We start from the raw sequence: 19,470 nt of genomic DNA, 5'->3' as shown, positions 1-19,470 counted from the left end.
AGAGATATCTTGAAGACTACATCAGAAAAAGAACATAGGGCACTGGGGAGTACCTGACACAGAACCTGCACCCAATGACTGTTAGAAGTTATAATTAGCCAGGCCTGAACCACTGAGGCAGACAGGTACTGAAACTATAGCCTGAGGACCCTTCCCCAATATAGGCTAGTAAGAAGTCCTTTCTACTAGAACAAAACCATCAAGTGTTCTCCAGAACTCGGCAGTCCCTCTGCTCTCCCTAAGCTTGGTTCTAGTCACACCCAATGAGGGCTCAGGGAATGTTTGCCTTTGTCTATCTTTTGGCAAAAGTTAGGCCTTGCAGTGAGGAAAGGAGGCACAACTCTGGGCTTCCCTCTCGAATGCCCAGCACAGGGTTAATGTGTGAGAACATTTGTTGAGGACAGGTTCCCATGCCAGGAAGACTACCCTCAGAAGGGAGAAATGTAAGGGGCAGGTGGGAGCACCAGCTTTCCCTGCTGACTTGAGCCCTAAGGGAGCAACTAGGGGCACAGACATGAGATGAAGCTAGAGGAGCCACAGCAGGCAGAGGAATCCCATTAAAGTTGCAACTTCCAGGGACATCCTAGAAGGGTGTCTGGCTGGGACACAGGAGAACTCTCAGCATGGCCCAGCCTTCCCTGCCTTGGCCAAGAACAGGCTATACACTTTCTACTCACAGCTCTACAAACTCTGGATGTACATGCTAGGTCTCCTCGGCTGTAACAATAATCCCACGGTGCCCTGACTCTCAGCTCTAATTCTTGAAAAGGATTATATTAAACATTGGCAAGAGCACAGAAGGAAGATGGAGATGAGGGCTGCAGGGGCACAGCTTCCTTTGGCCTGCAAGACCTGAGGTCTATGCCACCCTCCCCACCCCTTCCAGCAGCTGAAGATGCGCAAGACTGCTGGAGCTGTTCACTGACCAGGGCACCAAGCTTGTTCTTCCCAGGTCTTACTCCTATCTGCTTGAACAAATGGGGCTCAGGTTGAGGGGTGGCTAGGTCAGAGCCCAGGAGTTATCGAGCCTCTACTGCCTATCTGCCAGGAGGTACGAATCAAAAATGAAAGCAGTGCATATGCTTGCAGGCCCGTATCCCAAGAATTCTTGACACAGGGAAGGTCTTTGGGACCTATGCCAAATTAAGGACAATTAATTTTCCTCCCTCAATTATCACGCCCTCAAATGGCTCGTCCTTGGCTCAGATCATCCCTCAGGCACCACCACCAAAGCCCAAAACCAGTGAGTGTAAAGAGCTGTCTACTGAACAGCAGGACCAAAAGCCAGTCCCCAGTACCAACTAGGCTCCCAGGCTGTGAAAGGGAGGCTGCTTCTCAGCCCTGGGGGTGAGAGTCCTCAGGGCTGACCTGATTGCCGAGGTCTCTTCCTCCTCTCCCAACTGGGAGCCCTAGGCACATTCACACCAGTTAAGGACAGTAGATATTTCCCAGATGCCTGTTGAGTGACTGGTCCCATATGTGCCAGCATGACTGGCATACTTGCCACCTTCACCCCTCAATACCACCAGAGCTGTGTCTAGAGTAGTCTGAACTACTCAGGTTAATGACCAAGGCAAATTTCTCAAGGGAATGTCACACTGTCACTTCCAACCCATCAACAACAGAGAAAACTGAGGCCTCTGGACACTGGGGATAAAAGGTTCCATACATGAAGCATTCACTCTGTTGCAGGTACTCTCTAAAAGCTTTACAAAATGACAATCTTTACCAAAACCCTATGAGGCACATGAGCAAATGGGGACTTGGCAGAAATCTAGAAACCCGCCCAAGGTCACTCAGTTAAACTGGAGGTGGGGCTTGGAGGAAAGCAGGTGGTAGGATACCCCCCCCCCCTTGCTTTAGAGCAATCTGAAAAGGTGGGCAGGGCAGGGGAAGGGTGTCCCTGGGGGAACCACGCCCTTCCCCCTTTCTACACCTTCAAGTGGCTTCCGGCTTCGGGCTCCACTGCAGACCCCCATGCACACACGCCCCTGCGTTTTCAGGTGCTGCAAAGCGAAATCCAAAGCTCCCCACGTGTGGACACCCCTGGCGTGCACCCATGTTCCATAGGCGGGATGCATGGGTCATGCTTATAGCCCCTCCAAACGCTCCCGCCAGCACAGGGGCTCCTGGCGCGGGAGGGCCCCTCCCCCCTCCAGGCCACCCGGTAACCATGGCGACGGCGGAGAGGCGGGTGCCACGGTGGAAGGGCTGCGCGCGCCTGTGTCCGAGCGGGCGCGCGCCTCCGTGTCCAAGTCCTACTGGGCGCCGCCCTTCCCGCCCCCGTCTGGGCGGAGCAGCCGCGCCCCCACCCTGGACACTGCTCTTGAGGGGAGGGAGCTCCCCCTTAGGCATTCCAGCTCCACCGATGCAGCGCACCCAGTTCCTGCCTGCCAAGGTCCAGTACAGTGCGAGAGGCTGTAAGTTGCCTCTGCATATACAGTCCGCAGTGTCAGCCAGACTCTCCACTGCACCTAGGGTCCCCAAAGCAGAAAGAGAAGCCTACTGAGGCTTTGGAGGTCTTCGGAGAGGCGCTAACTCGGTAGCCTGGACAGCCTCCATACATAAGTAGCATGATCAATCGAACGTCTGCCCCACCCGCACAGATCTGTCCACCTGGAGTGAGCATTCAAGAGTTCATGAATGGCTCCTGCACCCAACTGTGCTACCCTTTAGATAATGTACTTGGAAGACCTAACTCCTTTCCTGGAGAGGTCCTAGTTGTCTCAGAGATGAGAAGGCAGAGCTAAGGGGGGGGGGGGGCGAGGAGCATGGTTTAGGTCCCTCAGCAGTAGAACTAAGCAGTGTGACTCCACCTCTTATCTGCTATCTTGGCGACTTCCTGGAGGAAGGCAGAAAGCTTTCCCTGTACACTGCTTGAGTAAAGACTAAGGAGATGGAGGAACAATAAATAGCAAGGTGAGTCTGGTGTATGTACTGGAGTTCTGGGAGATGAGGACAGGGTAGGGGTGGGTGGGGAAGTTTAGACCGACAGGCTGCACCGACTGGGGGAGGGAGGCTGCGGAAGGCCCCTAGAGAGCACACACAGGTCTCTTTGTCCAGCTCAGCCTGGGATGCCTGGGGCGGAGTCTGGGCCAGAGGCAGGGGGCTACACCAGGGAAGCCAACAGATGGAGATGCTTTGGCGGCGGGGGTGTGGGGGTGTGGGGGGGTGACAGTAGGGGCAAGCACCAGCATAGTCTGTCAGTGAGACCTCTTCACCCGTGTTTACCCAGCTTCACTGCATCTCTGAATACGGCACATATGCGCATGCACACACCCAGGCTCCCTAGGGTGGCACCGTCTGTGCAGCTGACCCCTCTATGCATGAGCATACCACCCTGTCCCTGAACACACAGACACCTTAGAAACATGCACAGCCAGGGACCTAGAGAACTACATGGAGAAAGAGACAGGTGCAAAAATAGAAACCTACATGTGCTTGTGGAGGGGCATCTGCAGTGACAAGCACCTGTGGAAATAAGACTGCAAGCAGATCCAGGCGGTATGCGCAGACATGACACACAAACGTGAAGACACGCAAACACGCTAAGGCACATGCATGCACCTGCAGATACAGGCAAAGACCAAAACCATGTAGGCACCTCTGTGGGTGGCCAGGCCCCACCCTGCCTTTTGGGCACTTCAAGGAAGTCCAAGGCCACCTCAATCCTGTTCCCAAAGCAGCTCCATTCTCAGCACAGACAGGGTCAAGACAGCAAGCCCTCCCAAACCTGGAAGCTCCCCCTCTCAGGGCCTGGCCAAACCCCACCCCCAGGCTGCCAGGCAGTAAGAGGGGGGGCTCAGGGCCCATCTCCCTTCGCAGCTTTTGGTCTCGACTTTCAGCTGTTTTTCCAAGAGAAAACTCCCACCTCTCCCAGCACTCAGATTTCATCAAACTTGGCATCTTAAAAGCCTGTTTTGTTTTCAAGTCTGAGCTGTTTGGGGCCTGTCGGCAGCCTCGGCCTCCCCCTCTCAGTAACCCCCCTCCCTTGGGCTTCCCTGGCACTCCACATCATCCTACTCAACATGGCAGGTGAGGCCTTCCCACCATGCATACTCAGTAAACCCAGTGGCCATTGCCTGGTCCCCATATTTTAGTTCCTGGCTCTGGCTATGCTGGGCTCTCACCCTCCTGGGGTTCCTCTACCCCAGTTCTGCCCCATGAATATTCTTTTTAACCACTTACCTCTCTAGGTCCAGGCCTAGCTTCCAGTCACTCCAGACCACTGACAGCCTCCCACTCACTCTTCAACCCCCTGCAGCCCTGCTGCCACCCCTGCTGCTTCCAGAGGCATGCTTGCCAAGGTCAGTGACAACTCCAGAGCCAAATCCAAAGGACACTGCTCATCTTGCTTGGCTTCTCCTGTTTCACACTCTTTCATCTACTTCCACTGCCTCTCTCATTCCTGGCTTCTCTCTTATCTCCTGGGAAGCTCCTCCCAACAGCAAAAGTCAGTTCCTGGAGATCCTTCTGGCTTGGCTTCTTGGCTTTCATGATTCCATCACTAGTTGCCCCTCAAGGGTGCCAGGCAAAGCCCATACTAGGGCTGCTCAACATCTTTCCTTGGATACCTGCATACACCTGACTTGACAATTTTCAAATTAAACTTACCAACTCAGTCTCTTAGACCTGGGCCACCTCCTTTATTTCAATCTGAGAAAATTGGGACCGATACCTACTCAGCCCTGGAATCAGGGACCCAGAGCCAGCTGGGTTCTCAGAGCGAGGCAGCTGGGCAGAATGCTAGCTAGCAGGCTCTTGACCTCTGTCCCTGCCTCCCCTACTCACGAGGTTCAGGGCAATGCTAGCTCTTGCCTAGGTAGACCACGTCTTTCTCCCACTGCTGTGACCCACTTCCACCCCACTTTGTGCCAGCAAGGACTTCTTTGAAGCATGAATCTGGTCATACCATTGCCCTTAAGCCCTTCCTTCCCCGGACAACCAGGGAGAGGATACTTTACTGAGGATGGAGAATGTACATCCGGGGCATCTAAAACCTCCCAACATTGAGAGCTATTTCTAGAGCTGCTGGTTCAGCCCATGGTTACAAGCCAGGAGCAAAGGGCAGTAAGCACAAAACAGGCCTGAGAGACACCTGTGACCACAGAGGGATTGAGAGTTAGGTTAGGCACAGGGGAAGTGTTCTGTGTCCACCACCAACAGAAGAGGATAAGCCCATACCATAGGAGGACCCCAAGCTCATCGGGGTCCTTGAAGACTATCAGAACTGGAAAAGATTAGAGGATTCCAGGGACCTAGAAACCCAGGGTCTGACCTTCCAGTTGCCACTACTGGCTCATTCCAGCAGTGCCTTCCTACCTATCTCAAAATGGGGCCCGAACCTCCAAAATCTAGCTATAGTACTTCACATACCTCGGTGGTTCTGAAATCTATTGTGGTCATGGGGTATGGAGGTTAGGTCCCAAAGGCTGCTGGGCCAGAGGCATGCTATGCCATTGCTGCCAGGAAACAACAGAGTCTGTCTGGTGTTCCAGATTTAGGACTTTCTATAGTAGTTCCTTACCCAAATCTTTCCACCATAATAGAAAGGTTTAGAGCAGGGAAGGGGATAGGGCATGGAAAGAGGATTCCTAGAAAAACATTCTCACCCTGCTCAGACCAGGCAGGACACCTAGGGACAGGGTCATTGTGTGTGTGTGTGTGTGTGTGTGTGTGTGTGTTTAAAGGTATTTGTCATCCTATAGCCTCAGAGCCTACCAGAGAGAGCAAGTGCATAACCCAAGATCCAGTGTTACACTGAAATACCCTTGACCCTGACCATCTCACAGCCTGACCTCCAGGTGAGCAATATCAGACACTCTAGCTGGATCCCTGGGCCAAGTGGCATAGGGGACATAGTCCTGCCAACTTAGCAGACACAGGGGCCAGAAAAGCAGGAGGAAGGAAAAGAGGGCTAGGTGAGAGGGTGGAAGGAGGTCCTAAATCCTCCTAAAGCCAGTTTTCATCAGGACTCATCCAGTGTGCCCTCCTCCTGGCTTGGTTAAGAGAGGACTGCTGAGGTCCTCTGCGGCAGATGCCAATAATAGTTTAGCATCACCATGCTGCCCAGCTGTCCTGACTGCCCGACAGATCCAAGCAGAGACTCTGTGGAGTCCCAGAGATGGCAAATTTGAATACAACACCCCTGACTTTCCCCAGCACCAGACTGACCCTACATATCCAGCTCAAGTCGCCGACTCTACTGCTATTCACAAAGCTAATGTATAATACCACCCGCTGTAAACCTTGTCTCCTCTGTCTCCGTCTCTCTGTCTCTCTCTCTCTCACACACACACCATACCACCACCTGCCATATGTGTCCCACCATCCAGATACTGCCTGCTGTGCACATGTGTACACATTCGACTGCACACATAGCCCACAGTACACACCACCTGCTTACACATGCCTCTCCCCCATTGTCTGAGGCACACACATGCACAGGCACTGCCACACACCTCCTTTTGTATGAAGTGCATTCCTGGTATCTACAACACTTCACACATGCTCACACCACATCATCTGCTTGTCCATGAAAAGGCAAACACTAAGCGCCTGAGCCTGGCCCCCAGGACAAGTCAGAAACCATCTATTCAGCTCACAGGCTCTTTCCCTTCTTCCTTTGGGCATTCTGTGTCCCTTTTGGGACCTTCCCAGTTACTAAGGCTCCACCCATACCTTTGGCTGTCCAGCCTCCCCCAGGGTGTTCCCCAACCATGGTTCTGTCTGGCCTGGACTCTGCAACCCCTGGGGACTCTATGACCTCCAAACTAAGCTCAACAGCCTCACTACCCCCCCCCCACCTCTGAAGGGAAAGCCCAGAATCAAGCCCAACTCCCCTCCCCCACCCCTCTCCTCCCTCGTGAGGGAAAATGTCAGATTCCCTGTCTCAGTGGCGGCAGCGGGCGGGTTGGAGGGGGAATGATTCAGCCACCGCCTCAAGAGTGCGGAGCGAGAAGAGCTTTTCCTGCCATTACCCGGCGAGGGAGAGGCTGGCGCGCTAATGGCTTCAATTACCACTCAGACAGGAACGCTGGGCGGCAGGCCCTGGTACTAGTCACAGCCCAGGACAGGACAGGCCCACCCCCAGCCAGCTTGTGCTGGACACTCTACCTTGTACCCTGACAGGGACATTGGCACACAGGACAGTGGGCTAAGGGCTCACACAGCCACACCAAGAATAGCAGTCTTGCTCCAGTAGTGGTAGTCATGAGGGACCTGGCATGGCTGTGGCCTGTGCTGGGCCTGGGGTGGAATGAGACAAGGGCAGAGGGTCCCCAAGGAAGTATAGTGCTGGGGTTCCCTTTTTAAGATACATTGACCCTGTACCTGTACCAGGATCCCCAGGCATTCTCCAGCCACTCTGAGAGCACCTCTCTCTTGATGAGCAGGCTTACACCCTTGTGTGTTTGGAGGGCTACATGCTGTGTGAGACATGGGTAAGGGGTTCAAGCATTATTTCCCAGCCTCCAAACCAAGTTCATCTCCTCACTTCTAAGCCTCTGTGGTAGCCTCACAAAAATGGCACTGGCTCTCCCCTGGTGTCACCCCAGTGCTCCAAAAAAGTCATCTTTTCACTTCTTTTCTACAAGCACCCCAGCTTTCCTGCACCCCTGGGAAGGAGGATGGGGAGGACATGGGGCAAGGTTGGTCTCGAATGCCTCTCTGAGGTCCCATCCCCTGACATTCCTTTCTGCCAAGCCTTAAGCTAGTCAAGGTTACAAAGACAATAGGTCAGCATTTTGTCTTGCTGGTGCAGAGTTTCAGGAGCAGGAGGGGCCCACGAGGCCTACAGTTCCACCACTCTATTGTAGTCAGACCCGTCCCACACTTCACCAGACACCTCCCAGTCCCCAGACGCACAAACATGCATTCTCAAGTCCAGGACTGGGGATGAAAGTATGTGTCTAGTACTGGGTTCCATCGTCAACACCACATAAAAATGAATAATCCCTAATCCATGAGAAGAAACTCTTGAACAGGAAGGCTGTTCCTAAGGCACAGTGTGAGTCCTCTTCCCCAGGCCTCCAGAGACCTTTTAAAGCATGAAGCTGCCAGGGCAGTGGGGATGTTTGGGAGGAATTAGCTTTCCCTTCTCACAAGGAGTCTGCTCCCCAGCCTGGAAGCCCCAGAAGATGACCATCAGGACAGGGGCCGCAGTGCCTGTCTCTTAGACTCCACTCAAATGCCAGGCAGGGCACATGGCTCTCTGCAGTGGCAGAGTTTTGGGCAGAAATACTTTTTCCTGGGTCACAAAGTGGAGAAATGGAGGCCAGAAATGACCGGAAGGAACCTCAATATCAATGAATTTATCCCAGTGCTTATTGTCTGGGTTCTTGCTCCCCAAATGAAATGGATGGTGGAGCTAAAAACCCAGATGATGCCAATCAGTAGCAGCTCAGGTGTCTAAGCTTCAGAATGTACAACTTCCAACTCCATTCACACTGACATCCTGGAATGTACTTTACATTGTAGGCAAAGCTCCACACTAGCTTAGAAGTGGGTACTGTATCCTAATCCAAGATGGAACAAATGAGACTTAGGCACAGTTACCAGCCCAGGGTTCCTGTCTTAACCATTGTCATCTATGGCCCCTCTACAGGGGAGGGTCTGACACAGCTCTGTTAGAACCCATTGACTCACACAACACACACAGATGCAAAAATTACTGAATGGATGCATGTGTGAACACATAAAGCCAAAGCGTAAAAATGGCCAATGTGAAAAGATGTTCAACTGCTCTTGTAATCAAAGAAATGCAAATTAAATTGAGATGCCATTTTTTGCCTATTAACTTGGCAAAGATTTTTTTTAATGGTAATTTCCACTGCTGGTGAAGATGTGCAGGGAAGAGGCCCTCTTACGAATTCCCTGGTAAGAATATAAACTGATAAAATCTTCTAAAAATATTGAAAGCTTAAAAATGCACACGCCCTTTGACTTGGCAATTCTACTCCACAAACCTAGACTACGAAAATGATCAGCAAAGTGACATTATCTTTAAGGACATGTAGAGGCACCTTACTTATAAAGGCTGAAAGCTAAGAACATATGCACCCAACAAAAAGGGAACAGCTAAATAAATTAGGGTGCTTCCATGTGACAGCTTACCCACAGCCATTAAAAAATAACGATGCAGAGGAGTTTTTAATGACAAGGAAAATGTTCACAATGTATGTGTTTTTAGGCAATAGCTGGTGAGATGGCTCAGTAAAGTACCTGGTGAGCAAGCATGAAGACTTGAGTTCCTTTTCCTAGTTCTTACAGTTTCTGTGTAAGAAGCTAGGCATGGCAGTTGAGTGCCTGAAAGGGCAGGTAAAGATAGGTGGATTTAGAGCTCCCCAGCCAGCTAGGCTAGCCAAAGAGATGAGTTTCAGGTTCAGTGAGGGAGCTTGACGGAAAAGCCCTGAATTTGTACTCTAGCATGGGAAAAATCAAAACAAAAACCCAAAAGTCACAAAACAGTGATCACTAGTCTGGTCTGTTTATATATATTAATATGAATAATGTATACATACATACAAATTATACACACAGAAAATGGGCCACCAAGAAATAATCAGTAGCAGTAGAGGGAGGACAGTAAGAGATTGCTATTTCTCCCTATGCACTATCCTACACTTCTCAATTTTTTAACAGTGAACAGATATTGGTATTGCATTTAAAAAAGAAAGCAACAATCGATGCGTTATTTTGAAAATGCACATTCAGATTCATGTATCCACTGTGGTTAAGGTTTAATCATGTCACTTCCCACCCTATTTGTGGCTTTCTATGTCCTTAGAAAGGGTTCGTTTCTCAGCCTGATCCTCCAGACTCACTGAATTACTCTCCCCTCCTCTTCGTGTTCTCCAGCTCTCCAACCGCCACTTGAAGAGCCTCAAATTGACCACTTAGAGTTCTGGAAGCTTTGTTTCCCCTTACACCCTAGGCCTTGGCAAAGGTCCGGAAGCCAAGTGTCCCCATTCCTTGCAGAATTTACTGGACACTGAACGAAGGTAGCACATATCAAGTGACATTCTGAACTTTACGGCAGTTCAAGGAAACTTGTGAGTGGATGAATGAGTGAGCCACCAAAGGAGAAAAGAGACTAAAATCCACACATAGAGCTCTTGATCTGGGGACCAGGAATACACTGACATCAACTGCCAGGCTTCACTGCCACTGTCACATAACCCCAGGGCTGCACAGCTGCAGCACCACACCTCCAGTCTGATCCAGACCCAATGACCCAGCTCCACAGGAGGTCACAGAGCTGGCTTCAACACAAACTCGTGAGCCAGGCTTGTTTAGCACTAACTCTCACCCACCCCAGGATGGCCATCTTGGTGGGCTCCCCCACCTCATTCCAGCTGGCCATGACCCTCTCAGCACATACCTTCAAGCACTGAGAGCTTGGCACTTGTGTTGATCTCGCCTAGACTGTTGGTGGCTGTGCACTCATAGATGGCTTCATCACGCTGCACCCGTAGTGGCTGGATCCTCAGCACTGACCCTGCTCCATCGTCAAACTCGATTACCTGTCACAGGACAGATGTGGTCATACCTGTTAAAGGCGTGGGGATCTGCTAGCGCCAGTTCCCCTCACATCCCCAAAAGGCCCCTGAGGGAGACTAAGAGGAACAAAAGAATGACCACACAGAGCAGGCCAACCCTAACCCTGCTCCGTCTGTCCATCCAGCCGGCTGAGGACAAACCTCAAAGCGCTGGGAGCTGACTTTCTTCCCCTTCTTCATCCATGTGATTCGAGGCTTGGGTTCCCCTGTGGCTTGGCACACGAAGGAGGCCACCCCTCCTGACAGCCCAGTCTGGTCCTCGGGGACCTTGACAAAGACAGGTTTGCCTGGAAGAGACAGAGACACTATTAAATCATGATGGCCCGGTCACATCAGGGATAATCCAACACTGTAGGTAACAGTCCTTGGGGGCGAGGGGCAAGAAACAGTAAATAACGACTAACTTTTATATAGTACTTAACAAGTGCCGGGCCCTTAACTCTTTGAAGAGAGGAGGTGGGTGCTGTAATTACTGTTTACAGAGAAAAATCAAGGTGTAGGGAGGTCAAGGTATTTGTCCAATTCGACATGGCTGGCAAAGACCAGAGTCTGGAGTGGGGGTGGGGGGCGCTGCCTCCCTGTGCTCCACATGTCTCCTGCTTCTGAGCATTCTAAGCTCCAGGAAAAACAAAAACGCACTGAGGAACTTCTTTCTGGGAAGAGCCCCAGACTCCTCTATAGACTTCCCAGCGACCCTAAGCCTTAGGCAGACCCCACGACTTCTCCTTCCCCTCACCCAACATTCCAACAGCCCCAAAGGCCTGGACATTCCAGCTCCAGAGAGGCTCTGGATGGCTTCCCAGAGGGATGCTTTCCTCTAACAGCCCCTCCCACCCCTGCCCCCACTGGCTTGGCAACTGCCCTCCCACAGCATGGGCAGCTCCTGAGTTCCTGCTCCATAGGAGGAGGAAAGGAGCACAGACAAGGTCCTGCCATACCCTGGTTTACATGCCAAGACTGACCCACAGCCTTTCTTATCCCTTCAAGTCCCACCCACCCAGGGTCAAAATCCCCAAGAAACCGGGCTCACTGAGACGTAGCAATGCCTCGTTAATCCTGACAGTAGATCCATTTCCTATTAATCAAGCCAATGAACAGTTTGGGAAAGCTAGTGCCTTGGGAACTGAGTCTTCAGATTACCTGCTTGGTGCCCAGAAGCTCAGGACCAGTGTGGGCCCTGGCAGAAAAGCACCCACTCTGCACCAGGTACTTTATCTCTTGCATCATCAGTGCTTCTACTTCATAGGCTGAGGGATTAAGTCGTCGTGTGTCCAAGGTCACACAGCCATCGAGTAGTGACCAAGACACCTGACAAAGTTCGCAGGAGACTACTGGGGGGCCTTGTCAGAGTGGTGGCTGACCAGAGAAGAGGAGGACAGGAGCAGAAGGCTGTGAGTGGCAATGGGGTGGTTTGTAAATTCTTGGGGTTTTATCTGGGTTGATGTGTATGTGTATGTACCTGCTTCTCTGTATGAGTACCACATGCATGCACTACCCACAGATGTCAGAGGGGGGCATCTGATCTTCCAGATCTGGAGTTACCAGTGGCTGTGAACTGCCTGATGTGGGGGCTGCACACTGACCCCAGGTCTCTACAAGATCACTTACAAGTACTCAATTCCTGAGCCAGCTCTCCAGCACCAATTCTTGTTTTTGTTTGTCTTAGGCTATGAAGGATGGTGTGTAAATGGCAGGCCCTCACCGAGGACGGCCAATCATCTGTTCGCATCACCAGTCCTTCAGGTTAGTAGGTATATTATTACCCCCATTTTAGAGACAGGGAAACAAATGCAGGGGGTGAAAGGACCAAGCACCAATGAGTCACAGTGTTTTTGGGTGCAGCCCAGGGTTCATCCCACATTCTAAATCCAGAGCTCATTTTAAAACCCTGTGCTCTCCCCAGGAAGAAAAGCTCGGGACCCACCAAATCTGTCCCCGGGGACTAGGCTGAGCAATGCAGAAGGCCCAGTGCAGGGGCCGGAATCATGCAGATGACCCTTAAGTTCTGATCCTGTCTGCCTCCACCACCCGCAGCTGCCTTTGGAGAGAGGCTTGGGTCTTTCATAGCTTGTAGAATTTGCAGAGCCTGTCACTGTTAGTTGGACCTGTCTGACAGGACCCTCCCTCTCCAGGGTCTGCTGAGGCCACCTCTCACCCCCTACCCTACAGTAGCTCCCAGCTCCCCATTGTGCACTGCCAACACCTTAAAGTGCCGCTTTCCCTCCATGGGACAACTGGCTAGCTGAACAAGCTCATGTCCCTGCCTGTGTCATCCCCCCCACCTCCTCTTTTTCTATTCAGAATCCAGAGAACAGCCTCCTCCTGATCAAATCTCTCCAAAGGCCTCCCACTGCTCTTAAAAAAAAAAAGTAAACTCCTATCACCCCAGACAAAGCCCTGCCAGGTCTGACCCAACCACCCTCCTCGTCCTGGCTTTAGAGCCCAGAAGAAGCAATGCTCCTTGCAGCCTCAGGGCCTTTGCATAAGCTGCACCTTTCTGCTAAGAACCTCTTGGACTACCCCTTTACCCACTAACCCCCTAAGTCACCTTTAAACATCATCTTCTCAGAAAACCATCCCATACCTCTACCCACCGCTTAGTCCATGGTTTTAAGCTCTCTGTCTCTCAATGTGCTCACAGTTTCAGCATGCATGTGAGGCTACAACTTTTCACCTTTTTGGTATTTAATAGCTGCTTCCCAAACAGACCATAACCCTAAGCAGGGCACATTTCACGTCTGTCCTGTTTCCTGCCCTGTCCCACTCACTATCTGTCCCAGTTCCTGACACCCAGGGGTGCAAAACAGAGGAAGACATGGACAAAGGGCGGAGTGTGAGGGGTGGGTAGAGACTGGGGCCCCTCACATACACCTTCCCTGGAGGCAAGAGAGAAACTCAGGGAATAAGTGCCCCTCCAGGTCCTGCCTCAACGTGTCCACAGCGAAACCAGTAACTAGAACCTGAAGAACCAGAAAGACTAGGAGTATGCTGGGGTGGAGTGGGGTGGGGTGGGGCCTCCGGAGCCAAACAAAGAGCAGAGAGGCTGGGCAGGAGAGCCAGGTAGATCACGAGCAGCCAGGAGGAACAGGCCTGAGAGCTGTTTGGAGGCTGGACTGTGCCCAAGGCCTGGGGCCATCAGGGAGGTGGGACTCCTCTCCCTTGGAGGCTGGACAAGCGCCAGGGTGCTGCCCAGGATCAGACAGTCAGTTCTGCTCCAGCCCCAGGTTGGGGCCCCTTCTATGGCCACAGGCCTTGTTTTGCTCCCTACCAAGGTAGCCCTCACAGAGCCCCAGGGCCACCCACCCCTTCCTCGTTCCAGAGCCCTAGGTAGTCCTGGGTCTTTGGTTCATCAAGAGGAGCGGAGACCTTCCTGGGAGCTCAGACACAATTGTCTCTACACTGTCTCTCCAATTTTGCTCCTGCTAGCCTTTTTCAACAAGTATCTTGTATTCACTTGGCAGAGGTCAAGCACCACACTGAGAATTTAGCTTGGGTCCTGGTGTACTTACCCACTATCTGGGCCTGCCTCTAAGTGTACCCCACACCCCTCATCAGCCCCTCTTCCAGACACTGGAAGCCTGGCCCACATCACAGTTTCAGTTGGGATGCCAGGCAGGCAGGCAGGCAAATTCTGTGACCACTCTGCCCTGGGTCTGATCTGTTGGTGTCGAGTCTAAACAGGGCACTCTTTTGCTGTACACACACACACACACACACACACACACACACTGTAAACTGTGTGTGTGTTTGTGTATGTGTGTGATTTGTGTGTGTGTGTGTGTGTGTGTGTGTGTGTGTGTGTGTGTGTGTGTGCGCGCGAGTGCGCGTGCCTGCGTGCGTTCATGCATATGTGAATACATGCACGTATGTGCTTGGTGCACATTGGTGAGTCAGTTCTCTCCTACTACAGGGACTCCAGAGACTGAAATGAATTCTGGCTTGGGGTGAGCACCTTTATTTGCTGAGCCATTTTGTTGGCCTGTGAAAAAAACTTCTAAGACCAGAAAACAGGGTGCCATCTGAACATGCTAGGAGAAGCTTTGTGTCACAGTTACCTCCTGTGTCACCCAGCCCTGGGGTCAGCTACTCACAATGGGATATCCTGGGACAGTCTTTACATGTCAACAGCTGACCCTTTCAGATGAGAGAAAAGTGACCTTTCTTAAAGGGACTGGCCTGGGCAAGGGGAAGCACACCCCCTGGAGAAGTTGCAGGCATGCAACTCCAGGGAGAGCTAAACTGGGCCACCTCCAGGGCTCCTCCACATGGAGACTGATTGCTATTTTGTGCCTCCCCTGAGGGGCACATAGACACAGGCACATAAACAGCATTGCACACGGAAGGAGAAGCACACACAGCAGTGAGGACTGTGAAGGCAGGGGCGCTGCTAAAGAGGTGATTTCCCAGGCCTGAGTGGCTAGTGAGCTGGGGACTCATTAATGAGCTCCTGTGACTGCTTCTGGCAACCTTCCCCTGCCCAGTCCACTCAAGGGCAATCCTCATTCCAGGAGGTACTCCAACAGGGGGAGCACTTAATAGGTGCCAGGTGCCTTGCCCACGTGACCTCAGTTAACCTTTACAGGTAGGAGTTGTGCAAGAGGAAAACAGGCTAAGAGAAAGCACTATGCTGGAAGCTCCAGAGGGCAGGGCCTAGACAGGCCACCCATAAGCGTAAGGGAAGGGCCCTGCCTTGATCCAGGGGCTCTGGAGGAGAGGAAACACAGATACTCTTCCGGCTCCTGCTCACGGGTACCACATCTACTGATGTACACCGCCTACCCCTTCAGCTACCAGACACCTTGCTGAACTCCAATGACTTGCAAATAACCTGGCCCCAACCAGGACCCAAACTGCACCTTGGCTTGGGGTCCTACCACAGTCCTGACTTGGGGTCCTACCACAGTCCTGAACTATCTGAAGGTCTTGTTCTGGCTTTCTCCTAAGCTCAGTTTCATTTCTTCATTGGGTAATACTCAACATTAGCAAATGCCCACTCATCTTCAGGGGCCATCTATTCCAGGAACCCTCCAGAGATATTCATGCTACTGCCTGTGCCAGCGCTGCCCCAACCTGATCCCGCTCTTCTGTCAACTCACAGACTTGTGTCCGGATCAGTGGGTTCTGTCTTCTGACAGGTACAAGTGTGGATTCTCTTTTCCAAGCATCTAATCCACAAGAGACCAGCAAGAACTTCTCTACCTGAGGGCTGGACCAAGACCACCTCTATCCCCATAACCATATACCTCTCCCCACATCAAGAAGGCACAAAACCCTGGGTTGGGGAGATGCTGAGTGAGGTTCCAGAAGTGTGCACCCATGCAAGCAAGCATGCTTTCATACCCAGGTTTCCACCAGAGCTGACTAGGCATTGATGCTAGGCCTCCAGGCTAACTTCTTGGCAGCTGCTTCTCTACCCTGCTTCTCTCCACTCCCCTCTGAGGCCAGGGCCCCCATTCATTTGTCTCGTTAAGAGGCCTATAGAAACACATTTGTCCGCTCTGCGCTTCACTGCTCTGGTCGTCAATTCTCTGGGGGCACCCACCCTGCCTTCTGCAGCAGCCCTGTCTGTGTCTGGCTGCTTGCCCCTAGTAAGAAGTCTTGGAAGTTCAGTCCAAGCCTGGCCAGGGTGGGGAGAGATTCAAAAGTGAGTGTAATTTAATGTCAGGCTGGGAGGGCAGACCCTGACCCCTGCAGCTGGCTTACCACAGCTCCTGGTTGATGACTGCTCCATGGCTCTTGGCCTGGCACAGTGCTCAAGTCAGAGCACCTGGAGGGACACCCTTGACAGAGGCTTCTTCACCTCGTTTCCACCTTCAAGCACCTGCTTGGTCTCTGTGACCAAATTACTAAGGAGCCAGCAAGAAGATTCCTGGATCTGCCCTATAACAGTTCTACTTCACTCCTCCCCATTCCAATAGAGGTCAGGCCTGTTCCAACCCTTTTTTCTTATTCACCACCCCCTCCAGCCCCTGAGCTGGAAATGTCTAAACTCTAAGACTCCCAGCCTGCCAGGGCAGACAGACCTAGGGCAAAGTGCCACAACAGCATGTTATGGAGTGTAGAGGACCAAGGCATGCCCCACATTGGTATAGGAAATAGTGACAGCTGAGTCAGATCTGATCAGTAAAGAGTAGTGAAAAAGCCCCACCCCCACTCCTTTGTTTTTGGAGACAGAGTGTCATGTAGCCCAGGCTTGTCTTCAATTTACTATATAGCCCAGATAATATAGAACTCCTAATCCTCCTGCCTCCACTCCTCAAATGTCACCACGCCTGACAGGAAAGAGTGTTTCAAGCAGAGGAAACAGAAAGAATGAAGAAAGCTTGGACACAGAGAGCTTTGTGCAGCTGAAAGGAAAGAGCATGGCAGGTTACGGGTGGAGAGGCAGCGAAGGGTAAGTTAGCACACAGTAAGATACTAACCCTGACACCAAAGGCAGGGGGAGAAGGAAAGCTGGAGGGGAGTTTAAACTGAGTACCTTGTCGCAACTATGGAATACAGAATGGGTTAGGAGGGCAGGGGCTGGAGGCAGGGAAGCCAGCAGAAGGCTAATACATGCTAAAGGCCAGGCAGAAGCTGCAGGAGGCTTGGCAGAAGGTGGTGGGGAAAGCAAAGTGGATGCATTCCAAAGACACTCAGAAGGTAGAGGCCACAGAGATGGATTACATGTTCAATGATAAAAGGGAGGGAGGGAAGGAGGGAGGGAGGGAGAGAGCTGGGAGGTTCCTGACTTGGTGACCAGGTGGGTGGTAATGCCAGTCATAGAGAGAAAACTAGAGGCAGACAAGAGGGTGGGGCCGAGGGATGCAGGCTGGGGCGTGCTGGGTCAGAGGCAGGAAGGAGAAGGCAGCTATAATCCTAGGCCACACTTTCTCAACTCAGTGGCATATCCTCCCTAGTTGTCTGGGGCCCTGAGATTATCTGAGGATGGTGGGAAGAAAAGTGACAGCAGTTCTTCAATATCCAAGGGCCACCAACTACCCCAGGCCAGTGCTCTTTCTTGTCAACCTAGTGTGTGACTGCTACTCCAGCCTGTTCCTGTAGCTCCAAGTTCTCACTCATCATCCCAGCAAGGCCTGAGGATCACCCATCCCCATTTCTAAGTTCTCCACCTGACTTCTCCTCTGGACCCCTAGCACCCTGGCTACTCTCCAGAGGAACAGGAACTCTCCCTCCCATTCTACCCTCCCCAGGACAAAGGAAGGGGTGCTCCAAGGCCACCCCCTTCTATGACTGGCTCTTGAATTATTAAATAGCATTAAGAGAGAGAGAGCCCTGGTGGGACAAGGCTCTTGTCTAGAGACCTAGAAGGGACAGAGGGATCCTCATGGCCTGCTGTCCTGGGGCCTGACCCCTGGGGTTGGTCCTGGACTGCCTCTGTGTTCAGGACAGACTGGGAATAGCCCCTTCCCCCCAAGGGACCTCAGTTCCAACCTTGCCCCTCCCCCCAGCCTGCGGATTGGCTAAGCCTGTCCTGTGCTCCGCCTCCCACCAGTAACCAAGCAGTGGTAACCATGGTGACAGGGCGGGCTATGGCCAGTCTTGTGCCAGGCAGGGGGAAGGGCAGCAGCAGGGAAGAGACCAAAGTTCAGAGTTAGACTTGGGTAGGGGACAGATTGTGCCCTAGCACACAAGCACTCATTTTCATTCCCCACTCCCCTCTCCTCCCTACAAGCCATGTAACAACCTTCCCCATTTTTCAGGAAGGATGGCCTTTGCCTTGAAGGTTTCCAGGGAAAGGGAAGAATCTGGATAACTCAGCTCTGAACCCTCCCTGGACCTGTGGCCACATCTGGTACTCTACTCATGCTTATTCTACATGGGGCCCTTCTACAGAGATATGCAACGTGGACAAAGCACATGTCTACACAAGTCACACAAAGATCATACGGTTCCAAGACATGGCTCCCCAGTTCCATAAAACACTTAGACATGCACGGCTCTGCAGTGCCTAAGGGATACCCAGGTGCTCCACGGGGATACCCAGGTGCTCCACGGGGATACCCAGGTGCTCCACGGGATGTTCAGAGGAGGAGGAGGAGCAGGTTACTCCTTAGAGGAGCTTTCCAAGTGGGGGTCTCGAGGATAGAAGGACTGGAGAGGTAGCTATCTGGTCATCCTGTTTCTTTTTCCTAGGACCCAATCCTGTACTCCATCCTGGAGCCCTGCTAGAAGGTATGTCACTTTTCATCCTGGTCTATCAGTATGATGAGGAGTCAGACTTACTGTCGCCATGAGCACCTGCCATCAAACCAAGCATCACCAGTGCAGGCACAAGAGGCACCATCATCCTCCCTGGGGCTGGCTCTGGGGCCATCCAGGGTTCTAACTCCACAGCCAGCCACAGCCCAAGACAATCCACCTGTAAGGGAGAGAAGGGCAGAGCCAATTAGCTGGTATCCACTTTGCCCCTACTACCCATGCTGCCTCTTGGCCCCCACGCATCCTCACTGCCCATTCAGAGCTGACTTTAGCAGTCCCAGATTGGACTGCACAATGGCTACCCATCCTACAGAAAGAGTGCAGTGCAGAGACCCTCAGGGCATTCTCTAAACCCCAGGAGGAAGAACATAGTGTAGACAGAGATGCGCACTAAGTTCGCCATCAACACAGAGCTAGTTAGAAACCAGCACAGGGGTGGGTCCATTCCAGATACTGAGTTTCCAACTCACACCATTAAAGGATGGGAACAGGGAAATGGAGTCAAAGACACACACAGGCTGGAACTCAAAAACCGAACAAAAACAAGACAGAGACAGGAACAGTAAGCAGCCAGGTAGGGTTACACAATCCAGGGCCATCCCAGACCCTGGGGCATCCTGATGCTCTTCCTTGAGAAGCAAGGGGCCAGACCCCAACATACTCAGCACAGGTCCCAGAACAGAGACTCAGCAGCAGTTGATTCCACATT

The 19,470-nt window shown here is 52.2% G+C and overlaps 1 protein-coding gene across 6 annotated transcripts in view; it reads right to left on the bottom strand.

Annotated features, from left to right (window-relative positions):
- Positions 1-18,876, bottom strand: part of Ptprf (protein tyrosine phosphatase receptor type F) — a 71,389-nt gene extending 52,513 nt beyond the window's left edge. For all 6 annotated transcript variants that reach the window (XM_035438929.1, XM_035438928.1, XM_035438925.1 and 3 more), the window contains exons 1-3: positions 18,786-18,876; positions 10,701-10,846; positions 10,382-10,523 (exon numbers count right to left, since the gene is read on the bottom strand). In XM_035438929.1, coding sequence (XP_035294820.1) covers positions 10,382-10,523; positions 10,701-10,846; positions 18,786-18,876 — 379 coding nt within the window. The remainder of the gene's footprint in view (positions 1-10,381; positions 10,524-10,700; positions 10,847-18,785) is intronic.
- Positions 18,877-19,470: the final 594 nt, after the last annotated feature.

This window comes from Cricetulus griseus, chromosome 2 (genome assembly GCF_003668045.3).
Source record: "Cricetulus griseus strain 17A/GY chromosome 2, alternate assembly CriGri-PICRH-1.0, whole genome shotgun sequence".
NCBI lineage: Eukaryota > Metazoa > Chordata > Mammalia > Rodentia > Cricetidae > Cricetulus > Cricetulus griseus.
Note: the sequence above shows the minus strand (reverse complement) of the source record. Positions and strands in the feature narration are given on the sequence as shown.